The sequence below is a fragment of the Carassius auratus genome, chromosome 34, assembly GCF_003368295.1.
Source record: "Carassius auratus strain Wakin chromosome 34, ASM336829v1, whole genome shotgun sequence".
NCBI lineage: Eukaryota > Metazoa > Chordata > Actinopteri > Cypriniformes > Cyprinidae > Carassius > Carassius auratus.
Window position 1 is genome coordinate 13,898,203 of NC_039276.1, and position 21,258 is coordinate 13,919,460.

Consider the following 21,258-nt stretch of genomic DNA (forward strand, 5'->3'; position numbering starts at 1 on the left):
AATCAACCATGACAAATTAGATTTATTGCAATCCAACTGTCCAAACCACAGTTGGAGATCTGGAAATGTGCTTAAAATATCAATAGTAATGTGCACAAATTCAATTAATGACAGACATAAACACATATCATGATCTCCTAGTTGATTTTTGGTTTTGAGCAAATCTATTTTACCTGACCACCACTGAATATGTATACAGCATTCTCCAGCTTTCTTGAAGGATATTTTAAATCCAATCCAGAGGGCATATTCCTATTTTTCTAGATAAATGTGAAATGTGATAAATGATAAATGTGTCCTGCAAAAAGGAAAATTATAACCTCCAAACTCCAAAGAAACCCTATAAGAAATGAAAGCAGTTAAAACTATAAAGATATGACTGTGCTTAGTTTTTCTGTCAAGATAGGCTTGAATAATCCCTCTCACTGTTGGTTTGTGTGTTTTTTATTGGTTTGTTATGTGTATGCCTGTAATTTAAAGCCTTCTTTACCATTCTAATAAAGCCACTTGAATCTTGAATAGAAGTGGTAACTTTTCTCCCTTTATATTTTCAGACTGAAAGATCAATATCATGTGACCAAAAAGTTTCACACTGAATCCATATTCAAACTTGAGCTGAGATAAAATTGGGTCTAGTAATGCATATGTCACAATATCACAAAGGCCCCTTGGCTCACCGTTCCCCCTCAGTGAATGCATGTAATGATGCAATGCAATGCTCATAATATATAATGCAAGTGGTGTTTAGTTCATTTGCACACTTTTTGCAATTCACTGAGTCCTAAAAAGCTGCAACTTCTACTCCTGCCTCTACCCTAGGGAATCGTATAGTGATCAAAAATAAAGAGGGAGTTCAACTCAAACCAAATATCAGCAGTATAAACTACTCTTATAACACTGCGAGATACTTGGCCACATTCCTGGCTGTCACCATTATTTGGCTCCTTGGAACATCACATCCAGAACTCCCAGGACATAAAGGTCTAGAACCCTGTGTACCCAAAGAATAGGACCCTGAGGGGAAAGAAGAGCAATATGCAGTACAGTAATGAGGAACATCATAGCCTTCACAGCACAGAGAGGCTGAAACACCTCTGGACTACACTAAAAGACAAGGTTCACACATACAAATATTCAAGTCAAAGAGAAAAAAGGGTAATATAAGAGAGGAAGATAACCATTTGTGATAAGGGGAAACGGACATCTTGAAGCCTGTGATGCTAAATTTATCAGCTACTTACTCACCTTTCATCCTGATCCCAGTTTACACTAATTCACACCTGGATCTCAATGATGCAATGATTCCAACAATTAATTGTCTTGAGACTTGGGACATCATTGTGTGTGTTGAGCTTAAATGATGGGGAATCATAACCAGCTGATTGGTGAAAGATATTTTTGTGTAAAACATAATACATTTTTTCCTCCCCAAGATTCTCTTGTGAATACAAATTTCAAAAGAACAGCATTTTTGGAAATATAAATATGTTATAACATTAGAAATGTTAATCAATCAATTGAATGGATCCTTAATGAATAAAAGTATTAATTTCTTTTTTAAAAAAAAGGAAAATCTTACTCACCCCAAAATTTTTAAACAATAGTGTATAACATAAATGGTCCAATTATTTCAAGGATCCGGGTGTGTGTAAGCAATATAGGCAATGTTCTGTAGAGAAACCCTCTCAGACACTCTCCACTTATCCATCGCACTCAAAGTTCTGCTCGTTCCTCTCATTAAAAATGATTTGTGTCTGCAGGTAACTTTTTCCCTGCAGCTCTCTATGCTACACTTTCCTCTCCGCAGGCTGCTCGCCTGTTATCAGACTGAACATGAATCAGGAAAGATGTTATTTAAGAAACTTATGTCAACAGAATACTGTGATCATGTTAGTGTGAAAACACTCAATAGCAGAGTAACCATAATCACAGTAAAATATGTGGAGTACATTTTGATAATTTCACTGATTCAAATGTAGTGACAAAACAGCGTAGTAAAAACAACCACGATTTTTAGGAATAATCTAAAGTAGCCTTGTTGGAATTGAAATGAGCTTTATATTTCGTTAACTAAGCAAGCCAAATTCTTTACTCTCATTACTGGCAATAAGACGACCAGATCTTAGATTACAGTGTATTTTTTGATGGGAATGAAAACTTGTCTGCAGGGGATAGAGGTACAGTGAGTTCAATGAATTTGAATGTACTGTTCAGGGGAATGTCTTTCTAGACATTTTTTTTTTCCAAAGGCCCATAAATAGCCTATGGGATTTTCAATTAAAACATTCTGTGGACCAAAATCTTGAATATTTGATTATTTTGTATGGTAGGCCATCTTTGCCTGCGTGGCATATGTAAAGACGTCATCATCACGGGAGTCTCATAATGTCCTCTTCAAATGTAGCTATGTGACAGCTCTCTATGATGCAAGCATGTGCTCCCTCGTGCCCGTGTGTCGTGATATTGTTGTGCACGCATGTTGCATGAGGTGCGCGCGCAGCAGCACACGCGCGCTCCCGCTCACGCTCTTTGGCAGTGTCGCGCGGGCTGTCGGGATCATGTCCGCCATGTTTTCACACCAGCCGAGAAAAAAAAGCCCGTGAAAAAACACCATAACTCGCACAGAGATGCCTTTAACTACCGGATTTCGATCGGAGGGACGTCAGTGAGCGCGGCCGCGGAGAGAACCGTTGGCTCGTGTGTGTATTTGTACCGAATGATCCGTGTTTAGTGTGTTTGTGATCGCTGAAAACAATGAGTAAACTCTCGTTCCGCGCGCGAGCGCTAGACGCCGCCAAACCGCTGCCGATCTACCGTAATAAAGACCTCCCGGACCTCACCGACTGCGTCTCCATCAACCGAGCGGTTCCACAAATGCCAACTGGGATGGAAAAGGAAGAGGAGTCGGTATGTAAATGATTTGAAATCCATAATTTTTCATGAGGTTCAGGTGCATAGCAGGGTGTTGGTATTCACGTATCTCTTACGCACGTATAATACGTAAATCCATTCTCTGATCAAATGGATACGCAAACACCGTTCTAAGGGTCTAGGTTACGTTTAGAATTTGAGACAGTTGCGTAGTTGCGGAAAATCTTTTACACTAGTGGCGTGAGCAAGGTTATTTTCGTGAGACATTTGGTAGTGGTTAATGCAGATTGACGTCAGTCTTTTTGCGCAGATGCGTTAGAGATTTTCGTAAGTTACGACAGGAATACATCAGCTGAACGGCGTGCTTTTGAAGCCTGCATCTTTTAATATGGCATGTTTATCTGCTGCATTTCAATATCATAATGCAGTGGTATATGAATATGGGAATCACTCAGTATCATGGTATATATATATATATATATATATATATATCAAGGTACCCATATACCATATATTACCATGTCATACCATGTCACATTTATATGTTTAATATAATGTCTAAAAAAAGCTTAGTATTATTTAATTGAACTATTTAATGTAAAATGCATTTTTAATTGTATGTATACACACACACACACAATAATATAATAATATTGTGTGTATATTCCATCTCTTATGGAGTTATATAATGAGATGTAATTTATTATTAATAGTTTAAAATTTACTTTATTATTATTATTAACTTAAAACAATAATTTTAGTTTTAACATAGTAGCTAATATTATCTGAAAAAATATTAAAGTCATAGTAACCAACAGGCAAAAGTGACGTGACATACATCCAAGTAAAGTGACCCAGAATTTGTGCTCTGCAATTAACCCATCCAAAGTGCACACACACAGCAGTGAACACACACCCAGAGCAGGGGGCAGCCATTTATGCTGCGGCACAGTTTGGGTTCAGTGCCTTGCACTTAGTCATGGTATTGAAGGTGGAGAGAGCTGTACATTCACTCCCCCCACCGACAATTCCTGCCGGCCTGAGACTCAAACTCACAACCTTTTGGATTATAAGTCCAACTCTCTAACCATTAAGCCACGAATTTCCCCAACAAGCGTTGCTGTTGTTGTTGTCATATGTAAAGAAAAACATGAAATTGAAATAACCCTCTTAGATCCCCCTACCGTCTTTTAAAACATTACAGATTTTAACCTTTTTATGAAAAAAATAAAATAAACTGTTTTGGTCAGGTCAAATCAAGTAACCTTCCATTTGTTAAAGAAAACATCAATGTATTCATTCTGTCAAAAATGTATATTTATTGCATTTACTTGGTTACACCACTTGACACAACAGTCATGATCTTGAGCTATTTTGAAATATGTTCAGCAGATCATCATGGCTTCTTCAGTTTGATTCATCTTGATTTAATTTTATTTGTGAAGTAGGGCTGCACGATTAATCGAATGCGATTGTCATGCGCATTTTGTTAGTAAGCCGGTTCTGTTATCAGCTGTATATCATTATCACATGCTTTCAGATGGAGCTGCCGTAGTTCACTGACAAGCTATGCAAAAAAAAATGGCAGACAATTTATTGCACGATTATGAAATCGTTTGTGTAGCTTCTCAGTGAATTATGACTCTGTGTAGTAAATGTTGTTCCATCTGAGAGTGCATGAAAATACCACATTTATTAACATATTTTTACTCCAAACATAACGTCAGTTGAGTGTTTAAATAAATCCTAGAATAAGGCACGCAACATATTTGATAGAATTCTGAGCATTGATAACAGCACTGCATTATTATACATATACTTTATTTTAATACAGAATAATAATAATAATAAGAAGAACTCCGATAAACCATACATTTTTGTATTTGTGTGTTTATTAATGATGCTGAATCGATGAAATATGTTAAATCTTTTGTTCATTCAGCTACCTCTATAGGCATTTCCTGTTTTTTTTTTTTTTTCGAGGCATATTTGGATTTTCAGCATGAGAGCGCCCTCTGGCCTTCAGATGAAGATTTACTACTGATCACAGAACTGAAAGATACGCACGCATGAAAATCGCTGCTTCTGTTGAATCACAATTTCGATTCCATTTCAATTAATTGTGAAGCCCTAATGTGAAGTTATTACAACAGAAGTATGAACTGCTATGTATCCATGAGTTTGTGTTGGACAGAGATACAGTACAGAGACCAAGGTACTAGGGCTGGGATAAACATATAGTTTAAAAATATTATTTTTTTAAACTATTAATCTAGCGATTATTTTTTCGATGCATCGATTAATCTAACGATTAATTTTTCAGACCGATTCGATTTCGATTATCTCCCCATTAATTGACTACTAACAATTCATACATGTTGATTTACATATCTGAATGAAAAAAAACATGAATTCATTAACATTGCAGTTTATGTTTATTTCTCTTAAAATCACAAAATAAAAGACTGACTAAGAATGGATTACTTTGCACTTGTATAGAGATAGCATTCAATATAAAACCTTGAAGCCTTGAAAACACAGCTTACTGAAACAAGCTTACTGAACACATAGGGCCTAGCTTACTGAAAAAAAGTTATTCTTTCAGATGAAAATAACAACAACTTGATGTCTAGCATTCAATAAAAAAGGTCACCCAAAATACTTGTTTAGAGCAATTGAAAGAATACAGTAACCAATGTAAACTTGAGGGCTTTAAGCTAATACAGAGAGTGCTTTTACAAAAAAATAAATAAAAAAAATAACAGTGGGAATCAGCAGCCTGTCATGGAGAAAAAAAAAAAAAAAATCTCAGAATGCTCCACGTGAAACTTTGGCGTTCCGCCCTTTTTCTATCGTGTCTAATGATTTTTGTTAATATGCACGAGGGAGAGAGCGAGAGAGAGAGAGCAAGACGGCGCTCTTGTAGTTTGAAGAGTGTGAGTGCGCGAGCGCGTGTGAAACTTTGGTGTTTCGCCCTTTTTCTATCGGGTTTAATGATTTTGATTAATATGCACAAGGGAGAGAGAGAGCAAGAAGCACTCGTGTTGTTTGAAGACTGTGAGTGCGCGTGCAGCCAGGGCTCTCTCTCGTACGTGCCGTCAGGCCCAGCAGTAATTCTATTCTACATCACTCACCGATCAAATAAGGCTTTGACAACTGCCAAAAAAAAAAAGATCAATGCAGAAAAACCCCTGGATTGGTTATATAACGTTGGACAGAATGTTGATCCGGCCATCGCGTATATTCAGCGCACATAAGGTAAACGTTTTCAAACGTTTTTTTTAGAGAAATAAAAACAGGTCGACGAATCGATGCTCATATTTTGCGTCAACGTATTTTTTGCGACGACGTCATCGATGACCTCGACGCGTTGTCCCAGCTCTACAAGGTACATGTTAAAAACTTGAGTAATGTGCCACAGATTGCGTTTGCTCTCCTCACCTACCTGATAATGACCTGATCACCTTTCTATGATTGAACTGTCTACACAGTAACTCTCTTATGAATCAAAAAGTCATTGGAACGACTTGGAGTTCATTTGTATGCTTGCGAGCTGTGTAAGCCATTGCAGCGGGTTTCATCACGTTGTTCTTCTCAGTTGCATTAGAAGTCCAATTCTTGTTTCCGTCTCCAGGAGTTTTGAACTTTTTCTTATTGCTGAGTCCAGCTACATCAGTTTCAGCTTAACTAACTGGCCTCACTTGCTAATGGAAATACTTTGTGGTGACAATCTTTACTGTTGTGGCATGTATGGTGTAACCTTTTCACAAATTTGAGTTTTCCAATTTTGTTAATGAAGAATCTCTCTCTCTCACGGTATTTCAGGAGCACCATCTCCAGAGGGCCATCTCTGCCCAGCAGGTGTTCAGGGAGAAGAAGGAGAGTATGGTCATCCCTGTGCCAGAGGCAGAGAGTAACATCACGTATTACGATCGCCTTTACAAAGGAGAGTTCCGCATACCCAAACAGCTCATCCACATCCAGCGTGAGTGACTCTCAGCTTCTACCTCAAGATAGTACTTCTGGATATTTGAGTTTCTTGTTTCAAATAAAGTGTCATTTGAATCTGAATCTCAATCTGATTAGTATCTGTTACTCTGCACCAGCTCTGGGTCTGGATAATGAGCTGCCTGACTATGATATGGACTCAGAGGACGAGACTTTACTGAACAGACTCAATCGCAAAATGGAGCTCAAACCTGTGCAGTTTGAGACCATGATGGATCGGTTAGAGAAAGCCAGCACCAATCAGGTAATCACATAGGACATTAAGTTGGGAACCAGCATGGTATCAGATTTGTATGAAAGTAACAGGTGTCGTTAAGCAATACTGAATTAATATTACAGAGGTTCAGGGTCTGTAAGATGGTTTAACTTTTTTAAAATAATGATTTGTTCATAATTTTCAAGAATGAGGTTGTTAAAGTGCCTGTCTGATTTAGCTAGCTTTTACCAAGTGACAGATTATTTTGGTCCTAAATATCATAGGTTTTGATTTCACACATGGTTTTGTGTAATAATAACAAAATGTTATGTAATGCTTTGTTTAATAACTTCTTTCTCATAAAAAAGTATGCTTATTGAAAAAGATAAGCCTTTTTATTTTGTTATTCTAACTATGCTTGATTATATATTTATTTGGATTAAGCATCATTTTTTCGCCTACTCTCTGAGAGCCATTTATGGGATGCAAACTAATCTAAAAGTTCTACATATCTACACATTCACCTTCTCATGTTTCACTTATATTCTCACACATTCCCATCTCTCTCTCTCTCTCTCTCTCTCAATAATTGTTGTGTAGTTGGTCACTCTTCAGGAGGCCAAGCTGCTGTTAAATGAAGATGACTACCTGTTGAAGTCAGTGTATGACTACTGGGTGAGGAAGAGGAAGAACTGCCGAGGCCCATCGCTCATCCCTCAGATCAGACAGGAGAAGAGGGATGGCTCCACCAACAACGATGCTTACGTGGCCTTCAGGCGTCGCACAGAGAAGATGCAGACTAGGAAGGTATGCATGTGCTCTGTGTTTTGTCATGCATGCCTCGAACAGTAATGTTAGAGGGTATTCAGACAAGACTTATTCTTACTTTCCAAAAGCAATATTTTTAATACGTTTGCACGTCAAACAGCTATCCTTATGTCACATCTATTTTATTTTAATAGTATTATTTTATAGTATAATAATACTGTCATTTTTATTTACGTCAGCTTTTTGAAGACATCTGCATTCAGTTCTATATTTGTTTTGTGCAGCATGTTTATTAATTCCAACATTTCCCCCTCAATAGAACAGTGAGTTGGATATAGGCTTTGACACCTACTGGTGTGTGTCTTGCAATCTCTGCAGAATCGCAAGAATGACGAGGTGTCTTATGAGAAGATGCTGAAGCTGAGGAGAGAATTCAGCCGAACCATGAGCATCCTGGAGATGATCAAGAAGAGAGAAAAGAGCAAACGAGAGCTGCTGCATCTGACGCTGGAAGTTTTTGAGAAGAGGTTTGTAAACGTTGCTCTTTTTATAAAGCTGCTTTTAGATGATTTCTGTTACATTCACTATATAAATAAAGCTGTGTTTTGTGTCATTTAACTGCTAGAACGGTTGTTGTGTGTAAGGTGACTCATCTCTCTCATCACCAATCTCGCTTAGTTTTAAATCATGTGAAAAATGCTAAGTGTTTGTTATATTTTTATTTTTATTTTTTTAACCCTTTGTTTCTTCATGTTTTGTATGTTTTTAGATATCAAATCGGAGACTTCTCAGGAGAGATTCTGAATGAGGTCACTGTACCTCTGGCAGAGAAAAGCATTTACCCTGCGCCCATATCCTTACCCATGAGCAATCGACACAAGGCAGAGAGCAAAATTAAGGTAAGGATATATCTGTGTGCAAGAAATAGCTTGACTGTGCTCACTGGTCATGATAAAACTATTTCTTCTCTTTCCTTTAGTCACACACATCTGGACCCAAACACCTCCATCCCTTCACAGTCAAGCCTGAGCCTTACTTTGACTTTGTGCGTTCCCATAAAAAGTACAACAAGAGGCCCAGACTTGATTCATTTCGCCAGCCTGGTCGGCCAGAGCGACAGCAGACCATCAACAAGGCAGACATTAAACAGTATGACTTCCACAGTTCTGGAGAGGAGGATTACCCGCTGGTCAGTGCAGATTTCAGTGTAGATGTCATATTTAGAGGTTTTACTGAAAAGATGTTAATTAGGTCTTTTTTTTTCTCCTTTTTCTTCTGAAGTCTCCTGCTTCAGAGCCGGATGAAGAGAATGATCCTGATGGAATCTTTGCCTTCAGACGGAAAGCTGGCTGCAGTTACCACGCTGTGAGTGTTAAGTTTAAGACATTATAAAATGTGTTAACGCACATTATATCTCTATGCTGAAAACTGTTTAGTATTTCACATGCCAGTTTATTGAAACTAAAAAGGGACTCTTATTATGAAGTTCCGGGCTGTGGGGTTGTTGTTGAACGTGCGTTGTGACGGAGTGGAGTGCAGAGGAATAAATGGAGAACATTGATTGATTCAAAAGTGTTTTATTTCGAGTAACATTGGTAGCAGAGGATGGTTAGCAACTACAGAGTACCCCCGACCTTTGATGAAGGAAAACCCTATGAAAGTTGGAAGAATGAAGTCGCGATTTGGACTAGAGTTACAGACCTCGAGAAAAAAAAGCAGGCGCTTGCTGTGGCTTTGGCGCTTTCGGGAAGAGCGAGAGAAACGGCGATGGAAATACCGGTAGACGATCTGAATAAGGACACTGGCATGGACACTTTACTTACGAAACTCGATGACTTATTTCTTAAAGAAGAAAAGGACCAAGTTTACGAGGCGTACTCGAGCTTTGATCGGATTGTGAGAGATAGCAGTGTTTCCATGACAGACTATATAATTGATTTTGAACAGCGATACTCACGGATGCGTAAATATAAGATGGAGCTTCCCGATGCAGTATTGGCATTCAAACTGCTGGACACTGCGTGCTTGGAAGTGAAAGATCGACAGTTAGCGCTGACAGCATGTACAGATTTGGATTTTGCGTCAATGAAGTCAGCACTGAAGAGGATTTTCGGAGGAAAGCCTGCTTCTACAGTGGGAATTAATCAGGAAACAGCATATGTAACAGAACATAGACGACAAAGGAGCAAGCCATGGTCCCAAAATGTTCAGCAAAAGACACCACTGCCTGGCACTAACCCTCTGGACAGGTATGGACGCAGATCAAAATGTGCTGTTTGTCAAAGCACATTCCACTGGGCCAAAGACTGTCCACACCGAGGTGAGCAAGTCAAACTGACTGAAGATTGTAAAGCAGATGATATAGAGGAATGCAACATTACTCTGTATACAAAAGATTCGCCCACTGAAGCAGAAATATTCATGACTGAGTGTTTTGGCTCAGCAATAATAGACACTGCATGCACACGAACTGTGTGTGGACAGGAATGGATAAATAACTACATTGCTGAACTAAGCCAAAATGAGATAAAAGACATGAGGAAGACAGAAACTCACAGTCACAGACCTTTTAAGTTTGGTGATGGAAAAGTGGTCTATTCCAACAGAAAATTGAAAATTCCTGCAAAGATTGGACAAACTAGGTGTCATATTGAAACTGAAGTTGTACCAGCGAGCATTCCATTACTCTTAAGCAAGGCATCCATGAAAAGAGCAGGGACAGTGCTAGATATGGAAAATGACAGTGCGGTAATGTTCAGTAAACCTGTAAAACTTGACTTTACAAGCTCTGGTCATTACTGTGTAAACATTATGGACAATAAAAAAAAAAACATTCAAAGTGATGACTGTGTCTTGGTTGCTGTTGAAGATGTCACTCTTGAGGAACAAAAGAATGCGGATGTACAAAGTCAGTGTGCTGAGGAAATTCTGACAATATCAGACAAAATGAGCTTAGCAGAAAAACACAAAATCCTAATGAAGCTTCACAGACAATTTGGTCATGCTTCTGCTGACAGATTGCAGAGACTTCTTACTAGCTCAGGAAATAAAGATGCAGAATGTAGTGTCATTCTGGAGAAAATTGTGAGTGAATGTGGAACGTGTCAAAGATACAGTAAGACCAAACCAAAGCCTGCTGTTGGTCTACCGCTAGCTTCTCAGTACAATGAAACTGTTGCAGTAGATCTACATGAACTTGAACCAGGTGTGTGGTATCTCCACATTATTGATCAGTTCACAAGATTTAGTGCAGGCAGCATACTGACCACAAAGAAGTCATCTGAAATAGTGAAACACTTTGTCCATGTCTGGATAAGTGTCCATGGTCCACCTCAGAAACTTTTTAGTGACAATGGGGGAGAATTTAATAATGATGAGGTTAGAGACATGGCAGAAAACTTCAATATAGAAATAAAGACAACAGCAGCATACAGCCCGTGGAGCAATGGTCTTACAGAGCGACACAATCAAACACTTTCAGAGATCATAATGAAAGTGAAGTCAAGTAACGGCTGTGACTGGGACACTGCATTGGACTGGGCTCTTATGGCAAAGAATACCATGCAAAATGTTCATGGCTACAGTCCTCATCAACTGGTGTTTGGACAGAATCCCAACCTGCCCTCTGTGTTAACCGACAAGCCCCCAGCTTTAGAGGGCACAACGAAAAGTGAGTGGGTGGCAAAACACATCTCTGCTCTACATGCATCAAGAAAGGCGTTTACGGAAGCAGAATGCTCAGAAAGAATACGGAGAGCACTACGTAAACAATTGCGTCATACAGATGAAAAATATGAAATGGGTGACAAAGTGTATTACAAGAGAGTTGACTGTCAAGAGTGGAAAGGACCAGGAGTTGTCATTGGCCAGGATGGTGCAGTGGTGTTTGTTAGACATGGAGGAACCTGCATTAGAGTACATTATCTCAGACTAAAAAAAGTAAACGCAGACAGTGGAGATCAACATGTCATTAGGGATGATGCTGAAGTTAACACAAACAACATGCAAAGACAGGAGATAGCAGGAGCTGCTGTCAACAACATGGAGGGAACAGAAACTGTAACTGAAATACAGCAGAGTTCAGTGCAAACTGAGGACACAGGGGTACCCACTATGGGACAGAATGTAGCAGCACAACACACAAGTGATGATGTAGTGACACAAAGTGATACAGAGCGGAGAACTGATGTCCATTTAAAAACAGGGCAAGTTCTAAAATACAGAGACAGAGATAGTGGGGCTTTGCACACAGCAAAAGTACTAGGGCGTGCAGGCAAAGCTACTGGCAAATACAAAAACTGGTACAACCTTCTGCTCATTGAACCAACTAATGTTGCAGGCAGTAAAGATTCAGTTGACGTATCATGTCTAGACTGTCTTCAAATGGAACCCGATGTTGCTGATGTTAGTGCCACAACTGTCAGTGAGGATGTACTGATAACAAAAGATCTATCCTTCGACCTAGCCAAACAAGAAGAGATGAGGAGTTGGAGAGACAACAGTGTGTTTGAGGAAGTTCAGGATGAGGGACAAAAGTGCATCTCTACGAGATGGGTGTGCACTCTTAAGGAAACACTAACTGGACTAGTACCTAAAGCACGATTGGTGGCAAGAGGTTTTGAGGAGTTAAATGTGTTAGAGTTACAAAAAGATTCTCCCACATGTGCTTCTGAGTCTCTTCGATTGCTGGTGGCAGTTATTTGTCAAAAACAGTGGACACTTCATTCCATGGATATAAAGTCTGCATTTCTGCAGGGGATAGAACTGTCACGTGACATCTACATCAGGCCTCCCCCTGAGGCTATATGTGAGGGAACATTGTGGAAGCTAAAAAAGTGTGTATATGGTCTGGCAGATGCTTCATTGTACTGGTACAATAGAGTAAAAGACATAGTGCTGAAAGCAGGAGGAAAAATGTCCAAGGTTGATCCAGCTGTTTTTTATTGGCTAGATCAGGACTGCACTGTAACTGGGGTACTTGCCTGTCATGTGGATGACTTCATATGGGGGGGCACACAAAGTTTCTCAACAACCATAATACCACATCTAAGATCTGTTTTCCAAGTTGGTCGTGAGGAACATGATCACTTCTGTTATGTGGGAATAGACTTTGTGACTGTCGAAAGAAAAGTACAAATACACCAGGAAAACTACATTCAGCACATGAAATACATTCATATGGATCCTTCACGAGCTGTGGAACAAGACTCACCTCTCTGTGAGGAGGAAAAGGATCAGCTCAGGTCCAAAATTGGTCAAATTCTCTGGGTGGCAAGGCAGAGCAGGCCAGATGTCATATTTGATGCTAGCAACTTGACATCAAACATAAAAAATGCAACTGTGCAGACAATCCATGAAGCAAACCGGATAGTGTGCAAACTTAAGTCCAAGAAGGTAATTCTAAATTTCCAACACTTGGGCAGAGACAGTGCTCTTAAGATGATTGTGTTCAGCGATGCTTCATTTGGAAATCTTTCAGATGGAGGCACTCAAGGAGGACACCTGATTACTTTAATGGGAGAAAATGGAAAATTCTCTCCCCTTTCTTGGCAATCAAAGAAAGTCAAAAGGATTGTGCGGAGTACACTTGCTGGTGAAACATTGGCAATGTCTGATGGAATTGACAATTCTATTTTTCTGTCCACACTGTTCTCAGAACTAACTACTGGTGATGCTGAACATGCTCTACCAATAATCTGTGTCACTGACAATCATTCACTTGTTGATGCAATTAAGTCCACAAAGCCAGTCTCTGAGAAAAGACTCCGCCTGGAGATAAGTGGTATCAAAGAACTTATCCAAACACAGAGAGTTGAGCGAATACAGTGGTGCAACACAAAAGAACAACTTGCAGACTGTCTTACCAAAAAGGGAGCATCAACTTGTCAGTTACTCAAGGCACTGAGTGAAGGACAATGGAAATTGAATTAAAACAAAGTCTGTTCTTATGTTTGACTGGAGAGTTTGTTGAAATATGTTAGGTCGTATTTTTGTTCTAGAATGTTGTTCCATATGGCCTGTTAGTATGTTAAATTGAAAGATTTTTTTTTTTTAAAGAGTGGGAGTTTGTTAAGTTTAAGACATTATAAAATGTGTTAACGCACATTATATCTCTATGCTGAAAACTGTTTAGTATTTCACATGCCAGTTTATTGAAACTAAAAAGGGACTCTTATTATGAAGTTCCGGGCTGTGGGGTTGTTGTTGAACGTGCGTTGTGACGGAGTGGAGTGCAGAGGAATAAATGGAGAACATTGATTGATTCAAAAGTGTTTTATTTCGAGTAACAGTGAGTTTCCCATTTTACATCAGTGCTGGCTGTAGACCATTAAAGAAGGCTGCCACTGTGCCAGTTAGAGCAGAACAATTCTATCTTGATATTTAAGGTGCCCTGACATGGCTTAAAGCAGTGGTTCTCAACTTGTCCACAAAAATGTTCGAATGTCCCGCAGTCCTAGTTTGTTTTCAAAACTTGTTTTTATCCATGGGCACTTTTACTGTAGTTTGTGTAAATAATAAAAAAAAAAAAAAAAAAAAAAAATATATATATATATATATATATATATATATATATATATATATATATATATATATATATATATTTAATTTTATATATATATATATATATATATATATATATATATATATATATATATATATATATATATATATATATATATATATATATGAATTAAAATAATAAAATTTTTATAATTCCAAAACTTTTAGATGCAGATTATTTTTCCTGGCCTCGGACTCTGTTTAACTAGTGAATTTACTTGACTCTTACAATCATTAGTGATTTACTGTGTATGGATTTTAAAACATACTTTTAACTCCATACAAGCAAATAATTTAGAGCTTTGTAACTGGTGAAATATATATATTCGTAAAAAAATGCCCATAATGTTTTAAGATTTTAATAATATACTTCATTTTTCCAGATCTAAAAATTACATTAGTTGTTAGTCTACATCATATATCCTGATTTTCCAAGTCTGCGAATCCTGGATCATAAAAGGCAGTTGTCTTTAAGTTGTCAAGTGAAATTTGTGATTTATGTATCAAAAATAGATTTCCTGCCATCAAAAATCCACAAAAGTATTAATAAAACAAGCAAATAAATATTGAGCTTATTTATATGCTTGTTTTGTTGTATTTTAAGTAATTTTAAATAGGGGTGAACCTGAATAGTCTTAAGATTTGATGTTTCGATAGAAGGAGCTTGATTCGACGACTAATCTCACAGTCGAATATTCACGGGGTGTTATGATCATGCCATGTTGGTTATATGGGGGAGCTCAAATGTCTGATTTCACATAGAACTACTGGTTTTCTCCCAATAAGTTAATATACAGCTTATTAAAATAATGCTGAAAAGAAAGAATCTTCAAATAAATATTTTAACATGCGTGAATTAATCCAGTCACCCCTATAGAGCTAAGTTTCACTTTCCACAATCTGTAACCGACAGAGGAGCAACTTGGTGGCAGGGATTTAAAACTTTACAAGACTCAAATTGACACAGGCAGAGTAAAAGACAGGATTTTTTTTGATCCGGTAGGGTACAAGTGATTTCAAAACATTTCAGCCGGTTTATATATATTGTGTATAAATTATGTCGTATAAGATGCATTTGGTTAAACTGCGCTGCAGTAAAGCGCTTCATTGTAGTACTATGGTGAATATCTCTTCAATGCAGAATATTAATAACTATGACTGGGACTGTTATATACATAACAATTATAATTAGAACACTATTATAATTAAATGCTGTGAATTTTTAGAGTTTAGTTGCTGTGTTTCTGAGCAGCTCAACATTTAGGACATTTTGTGCAGATAGCCTATAAGTCGTAATATTAACTTGTATGGTGTATAAATAATGAAGCATATTCTGTATGAGATAAATGATGAGTTAAATCCCATTGATTAAAAACCTGCTATCAAATTCTTCATTCTACTGGTCATCTTCAGTGTGTGTAGCTAAAAACAGAAATGCAGAACACTAATAACTACTGTCATATGCACATTTTCCTTGTGTGTTAACGTGATTGAGTGTTGAATGTCTGTCTTGGCTCTTGATGTATTTTGCCCCGCCCCCGAAACATATTAAATTAAATGTATGCATTTAGCCGACGCTTCTATCCAAAGCGACATATGATTCGACTGTCAGTCGAATATCGGCAAGATTCTAAAATTCCGATTCGACTAGGAAAATCCTTGGGGACACCCCTAATTTTAAGTCATCAGGCCCCTTTGTAAGCTTACTGAGGCCCTCTAGTGGGCCCCCGGCCCCTGTTGTGAACCACTGGATATTTTCCCCAAATCATTTTCTAGCATCACTTCAATCAGCCGTTTCTGTCAAGTAGATAATGTCTTTTATTTAAACATTTAAAATGCATTTAAAATAATAAAAATAAGCACAAATAAGTGTTTTATATAATTTTTTTAAAATAATTGTATTATTTAAGTGCAACCTACTTAAGTGCAATTTGTTACCTAAGTGCAAATTGTTAACCTTAAGCATGAGAAAATGCTGCTTGAGGACGATTTTAAAACAAGTGTGAATTTTAATGACATCAGATCATTGTTTTGAACGTATTGAAGCTGATTCGCAGTAATGAACCCTCTCTTACATGTGGGTCAATGAGACCAGGTGGAAGGTTTTTTACGTGTAAATAAAGCACTTGGCCAATACTGCTTCCCTGCTTTAGTGCGTGTGAATAACATGTAACTAATACAAACCTTCACAGCTAGTTGTAGTAGCATATTATTAGGCTCTATGGTGCTTTGGTCATTTCCTTTGTCATTGTTAAATGTGTATTGTGTGTCCTCAGCCACTGGTGGATCAGAGCTGCTCTCCTCACTGGCAGCAGAAGGGTCAGGACCGGCTATGGCAGCGCAACTGTCTCACTGCCCTGTCCGTGCCCAGACGCTGTATTGGAGTGGCACGGGGGAGGGTGGGCAGAGGTGGCAGGTACAACATACTTCTATTTACAGTTTCTCATCAATTAAGTTATCTTTTGTAAAAAAAAAAAAAAAAAAACGTATGAAATCTGTTTTCTGTACTGAAGTATGAGTCACCGTAGAGATGATGTTTAGTGTGAATTTATTTAGTCCAGATTCATGAAGCTACTCCCTAATGGTCAGTGCAGATTGTATCACATATCTAAAAGCACTCTGTTGTATTCCATCAGGGTGGTTTTGGATCGCACCTCGTCAGATCTGGACCGTGCCCTCAGGCATCTGGACCCTGAAATGTTTTATCCCTCTGCTGACTCTATTGTGCCTGACCTTCCCGTCCACGCAAATACAAACTCTCACAACTCCAAATTAAGCCCTCAGCGCTCACTGACTCAGCTCCTGAGTGACATCCAGGCCTGCAGGTGGAAGTTTTTCCACCTACGGCCGCTACAGGAGAACTCAAGGGGTGAGGACAAGAAAGGGACTCCGCAGGTGGAAAAAGGTGGAGCGACGCCTCTCTCTAACAGTGTGTCAGGTGAGGCATCTGAGCCCAACTGGATTCAGAAGGTCAATCAACTAAATTGTAACCGTCAGTTTATTCCAGTTTATTTTGTTTTCAACAAATCCAGCCAGTCAATCATTTTTAATGTGACTTGCCGGTTGATTTTGATTATTTATGCACCGCCTGATACAAGATAGCGTACTATACTTAAAACTCACAGCTCTAGGTGGTTGTCAGTTAGTGGATGAAGTCTGAATGCAGAGCATGTTTAAAGGGATGGTTCACCCAAAAATGAAAATTTGATGTTTATCCGGTTACCCCCAGCGCATCCAAGATGTAGATGACTTGGTTTCTTCAGTAGAACACAAACCAAGATTTTGAACACAAACCATTGCAGTCTATCAGTCTCATAATGGAAGTGCATGGGAATCATGGTTAAAACATACAATAAAACAAAATCAAATTTAGGGATGCACGATAATATCGGCACAATATCGGTATCGGCCGATAAAAGCTTAAAATGACCATTATCGGTATCGGCCGATATGAATATTTCTGCCGATGAGCCAAACCGATATTCTCCAAGTGAAATAATTGACCTGTTTTTCAGATGTGAATGTCTGTCTACATTTGTAAAATAATAAATTTATGGTAGAATCAGTACAGAAGAGATACATGGATTTCTCTTCAGTAAAATTAAAGTTTAAATATATCAGTATATATTTGTATATATATATCGATATCGGTATCGGCATCGGCCAAAATTATTTTGAAAATATCGGCATATTGAATATCGGCCAAAATCCAATATCGTGCATCCCTAATCAAATTAAATGCAGTGTGTGTTTTCAAGCGCTGCGTAATATCATTGTGCCTGCTGCACCCGTGTTACGGCAGCAAAGTTTCTTGATTATTACACCGGAATGAGAGTATAGTTCCTAGTCCTATCGACCTAGAAAATCGCAACTTTTAATTTTCCATAGGTCGTATTATGCGATGTAACTACAGAAATTTTTTACAAAGGAAAGATATAGAAACTCTTTAGCCATTTTTTAGCGAGATGCTGACGGTCTAATCAGATTCAATGATCTATGCTAAACTAAGCTAAAAGTTCTACCGCCAGACCTGGAGTTCGGCTAAATGGATTTGAAAGCATTAAAACTCAACTGTTTAACAGTATGGGAGATGGAAAATGAGCCTATTTTCAAAAAAGTGGAGTGTACCTTGCTCCAGGCTCTCACTTCAGTCGTGGTGCTGAGGGTGGAAAAAGAGAGCTGGTCATTTACCCCACTCACCCCCCTCCCCACTTACATTCCCTGCTGAAACTCAAACCCGCGTACAAGTCTGACTTTCTAACCATTAGGCCACAAATGACCCAATTTACCCTCGATATTCTTGCACATGCAGCTGGATTCACAGAAGAGCAGTTTCACTCCCATCAGCAGCAGCTGGTTCAGATGCACAAACAGTTACAGCAGCAAGAACTCCAGCAGACCTCGACAGCACCAGAACTGCACACACATCTCCCTGTGAGTATATACACGTACCAAATGAACGGATTATGGGGCTAAACCTCACTCACATTCTGTTCTGCAATTATGAATTCATAGAGAGGAAATAAAAAATGTATAATTTCTTTATTTCCACAGAACACCGTCTCATCTGACTGCATGTCTAAGACTCTGGACTCGGCTAGTGCACACTTCGCTGCCTCTGCTGTGGTCAACACTCCTAACAATGAAAACAGGCCACAGATCGCTAGTGTCAATGGTGTCCTTCCCAATTCAGGCAAGTGATGCTTTCAGGAAGGAAGGGAAATTGAGCAGAGGTATTAAAATATAAACGAATCATTGCACGAGAATGTCCGTTTCAGTAGTTCTTGGAAATATTTTTAAACCATAAACTTTTTTAGAACTTTGTGGGGAATAATAGCAAAACTGTTAATGAGACCTGAATTTATTTGGAGATCTGTTTTTGGCAGTTAATTTAAAGAAAGCTGATCATATTTAAATGATTCTTCTGTCTCCTGCAGGAAGCTTTAGACAAGCAAAACTGAACCGTTCTGCACAGAGTGGAGGTGGTGGTGAGGCAGGCTCTTTAGTACGGATGACGAATGCGTCTAGCCCACAGCTGCCCGTCCCTCAGTCTCTGCCTCACGGCCATGGGCACCTGAGTACCGTGAGCGCTGTATCTCCTGCACACACACACCACAGTGCACGCCTGTGTGCCCCTTCACCCTCAGCCTTAAAGCTGGCCAGTGTTGCTAGCAGTCTGGACCGGGTACCCAAAGTCACCCCCACTAGTGCCATCGACATTGCCAGGTTGGTACCGAGAAACAGTATCGAATTTTCAACACTATAAGACGCACTTAAAAGCCTTTCATTTTCTTAAAAAACAATTGCGGGTTATAATCCGGAGCGCCTTATATATGGATCAAGGTACTCTGTCAAAATGTTGACATTCACTTTAGCACAGCTCCATCTAGTGGATGCATAACACAAACCCAGTCAAACGTTTGACTGCAGTATCTTCTATTCTATGCGCCTTATAATCCGGTGCACCCTATATATGAAAGCAGTTCCTAAATAGGCCATTCATTGAAGCCTATAATCCAGTGAGCCTTATAGTGCGGAAGATATGGTACTTATTCCCGTAAGTTATTTTCCTATCTTTTTCTTTTTTGGTGGTGGGGTGAAATTTTTCATCTTTTTCTTTTAAAAATGGTCATGCTGCTTAAATCACGGTATTCACAAAAATAATAATTATAATATATTAATAATGTTTTTTTTTTTTTCAGGATTCTTTGAATAGAAAGTTCAAAGAACAGAATTCATTTGAAAAATAACAATAAAAAAAACTTCTAAATTGACAGTAAAGACCTTGTAGTGTTTCATTTTCAAATATCTAATGTGCATTTTAAATGAATACAATTTTAAGTAGTAATAATAATAAATATATTGTTGTTGCAGGGAGAATCACGAACCAGAGAGGCTGACTCTCAATGGATTATCAGAGACCACAGTCGCAATGGAGGTCACATAGCCCATCCAAAAACACAAAGACTTAAGTGCTAAGAGCTGCGCACTTCTACACAGACTTATACCCAATAACAGCATATCAAAATATTAAGAGAAATTTGTCAATATTATAAGTGTACATTTTGTAAAATTGGGAATTATCACTACCTTGTAAAATAGTATATTTGTATCATTAGTCTGTCATTTCTGTTACTTGAATCCTAGATTGTTTTTTTTTTTTTTTTTTTTTTGGTCATCATGCTTTTGCACTTGAAAATGCAAGCAAGACAAGTGCATCAGTTCATGTCGGGATCATGAGCATGAATATTGGTCCTGCGTCACTTGTTTTAACTATTTATTTTGCAATGTTTACATTTTTGTATCTCGTACAAATAAATCCAATTTTGTGACCACAAAATGCAGACAAGGCTAGTATACCATGCTTTGTGCTTTTTTCTTTTCATGAAGGAGAAAGCTGAATTTGGTTCTACAGATGTGAACTTTCAGAAGTGGTGATCTTCCCTTGAAATGTTGACCATTTTGAAATGGTTTATTTCCTTGCCTTCCTTTCGGTCTTACCAATGTTAATTCTGGAGACCAGTGGCCTCCATCAGAATGTGCTTATATGAAGCTACTTGAGAAATCAAGCAGAAGACTTTGAATTTGGCATTTACTTTCTGCTCTTCTGATGGAGTCAGCCGAACCCTCATTTGTACTTCGCCATTGTTGGTTAACCAATGTGGAAGGAGCTGTTCTGGTCTCTGACTGGTGTTGTATTGAAAGTAAACTACAGGTCACAAATACTGTCAGCCATATTGTTTATGAATGCAAAAATTTATACATCCTCATTCCAGTGTCTTCAAATAAATTTCCCCTTTTCAAATGGCCTTTTTAATGAAATGAGTGAGTCTTCCACAGCTGCCAGTCATTTG

At 38.4% G+C, this 21,258-nt stretch overlaps 1 protein-coding gene across 1 annotated transcript; it reads left to right on the top strand.

Annotated features, from left to right (window-relative positions):
• The first annotated feature begins 2,516 nt into the window (after positions 1-2,516).
• Positions 2,517-21,209, top strand: epc2 (enhancer of polycomb homolog 2 (Drosophila)). The gene is made up of 14 exons (XM_026218128.1): positions 2,517-2,907; positions 6,697-6,856; positions 6,978-7,123; positions 7,676-7,882; positions 8,222-8,370; positions 8,613-8,742; positions 8,823-9,032; positions 9,125-9,208; positions 16,681-16,820; positions 17,041-17,342; positions 18,717-18,838; positions 18,959-19,097; positions 19,342-19,630; positions 20,279-21,209. The coding sequence occupies exons 1-14, from the start codon at positions 2,755-2,757 to the stop codon at positions 20,349-20,351; spliced, it is 2,304 nt and encodes a 767-aa protein (XP_026073913.1). The 5' UTR covers positions 2,517-2,754; the 3' UTR covers positions 20,352-21,209.
• The last annotated feature ends 49 nt before the right edge of the window (positions 21,210-21,258 follow it).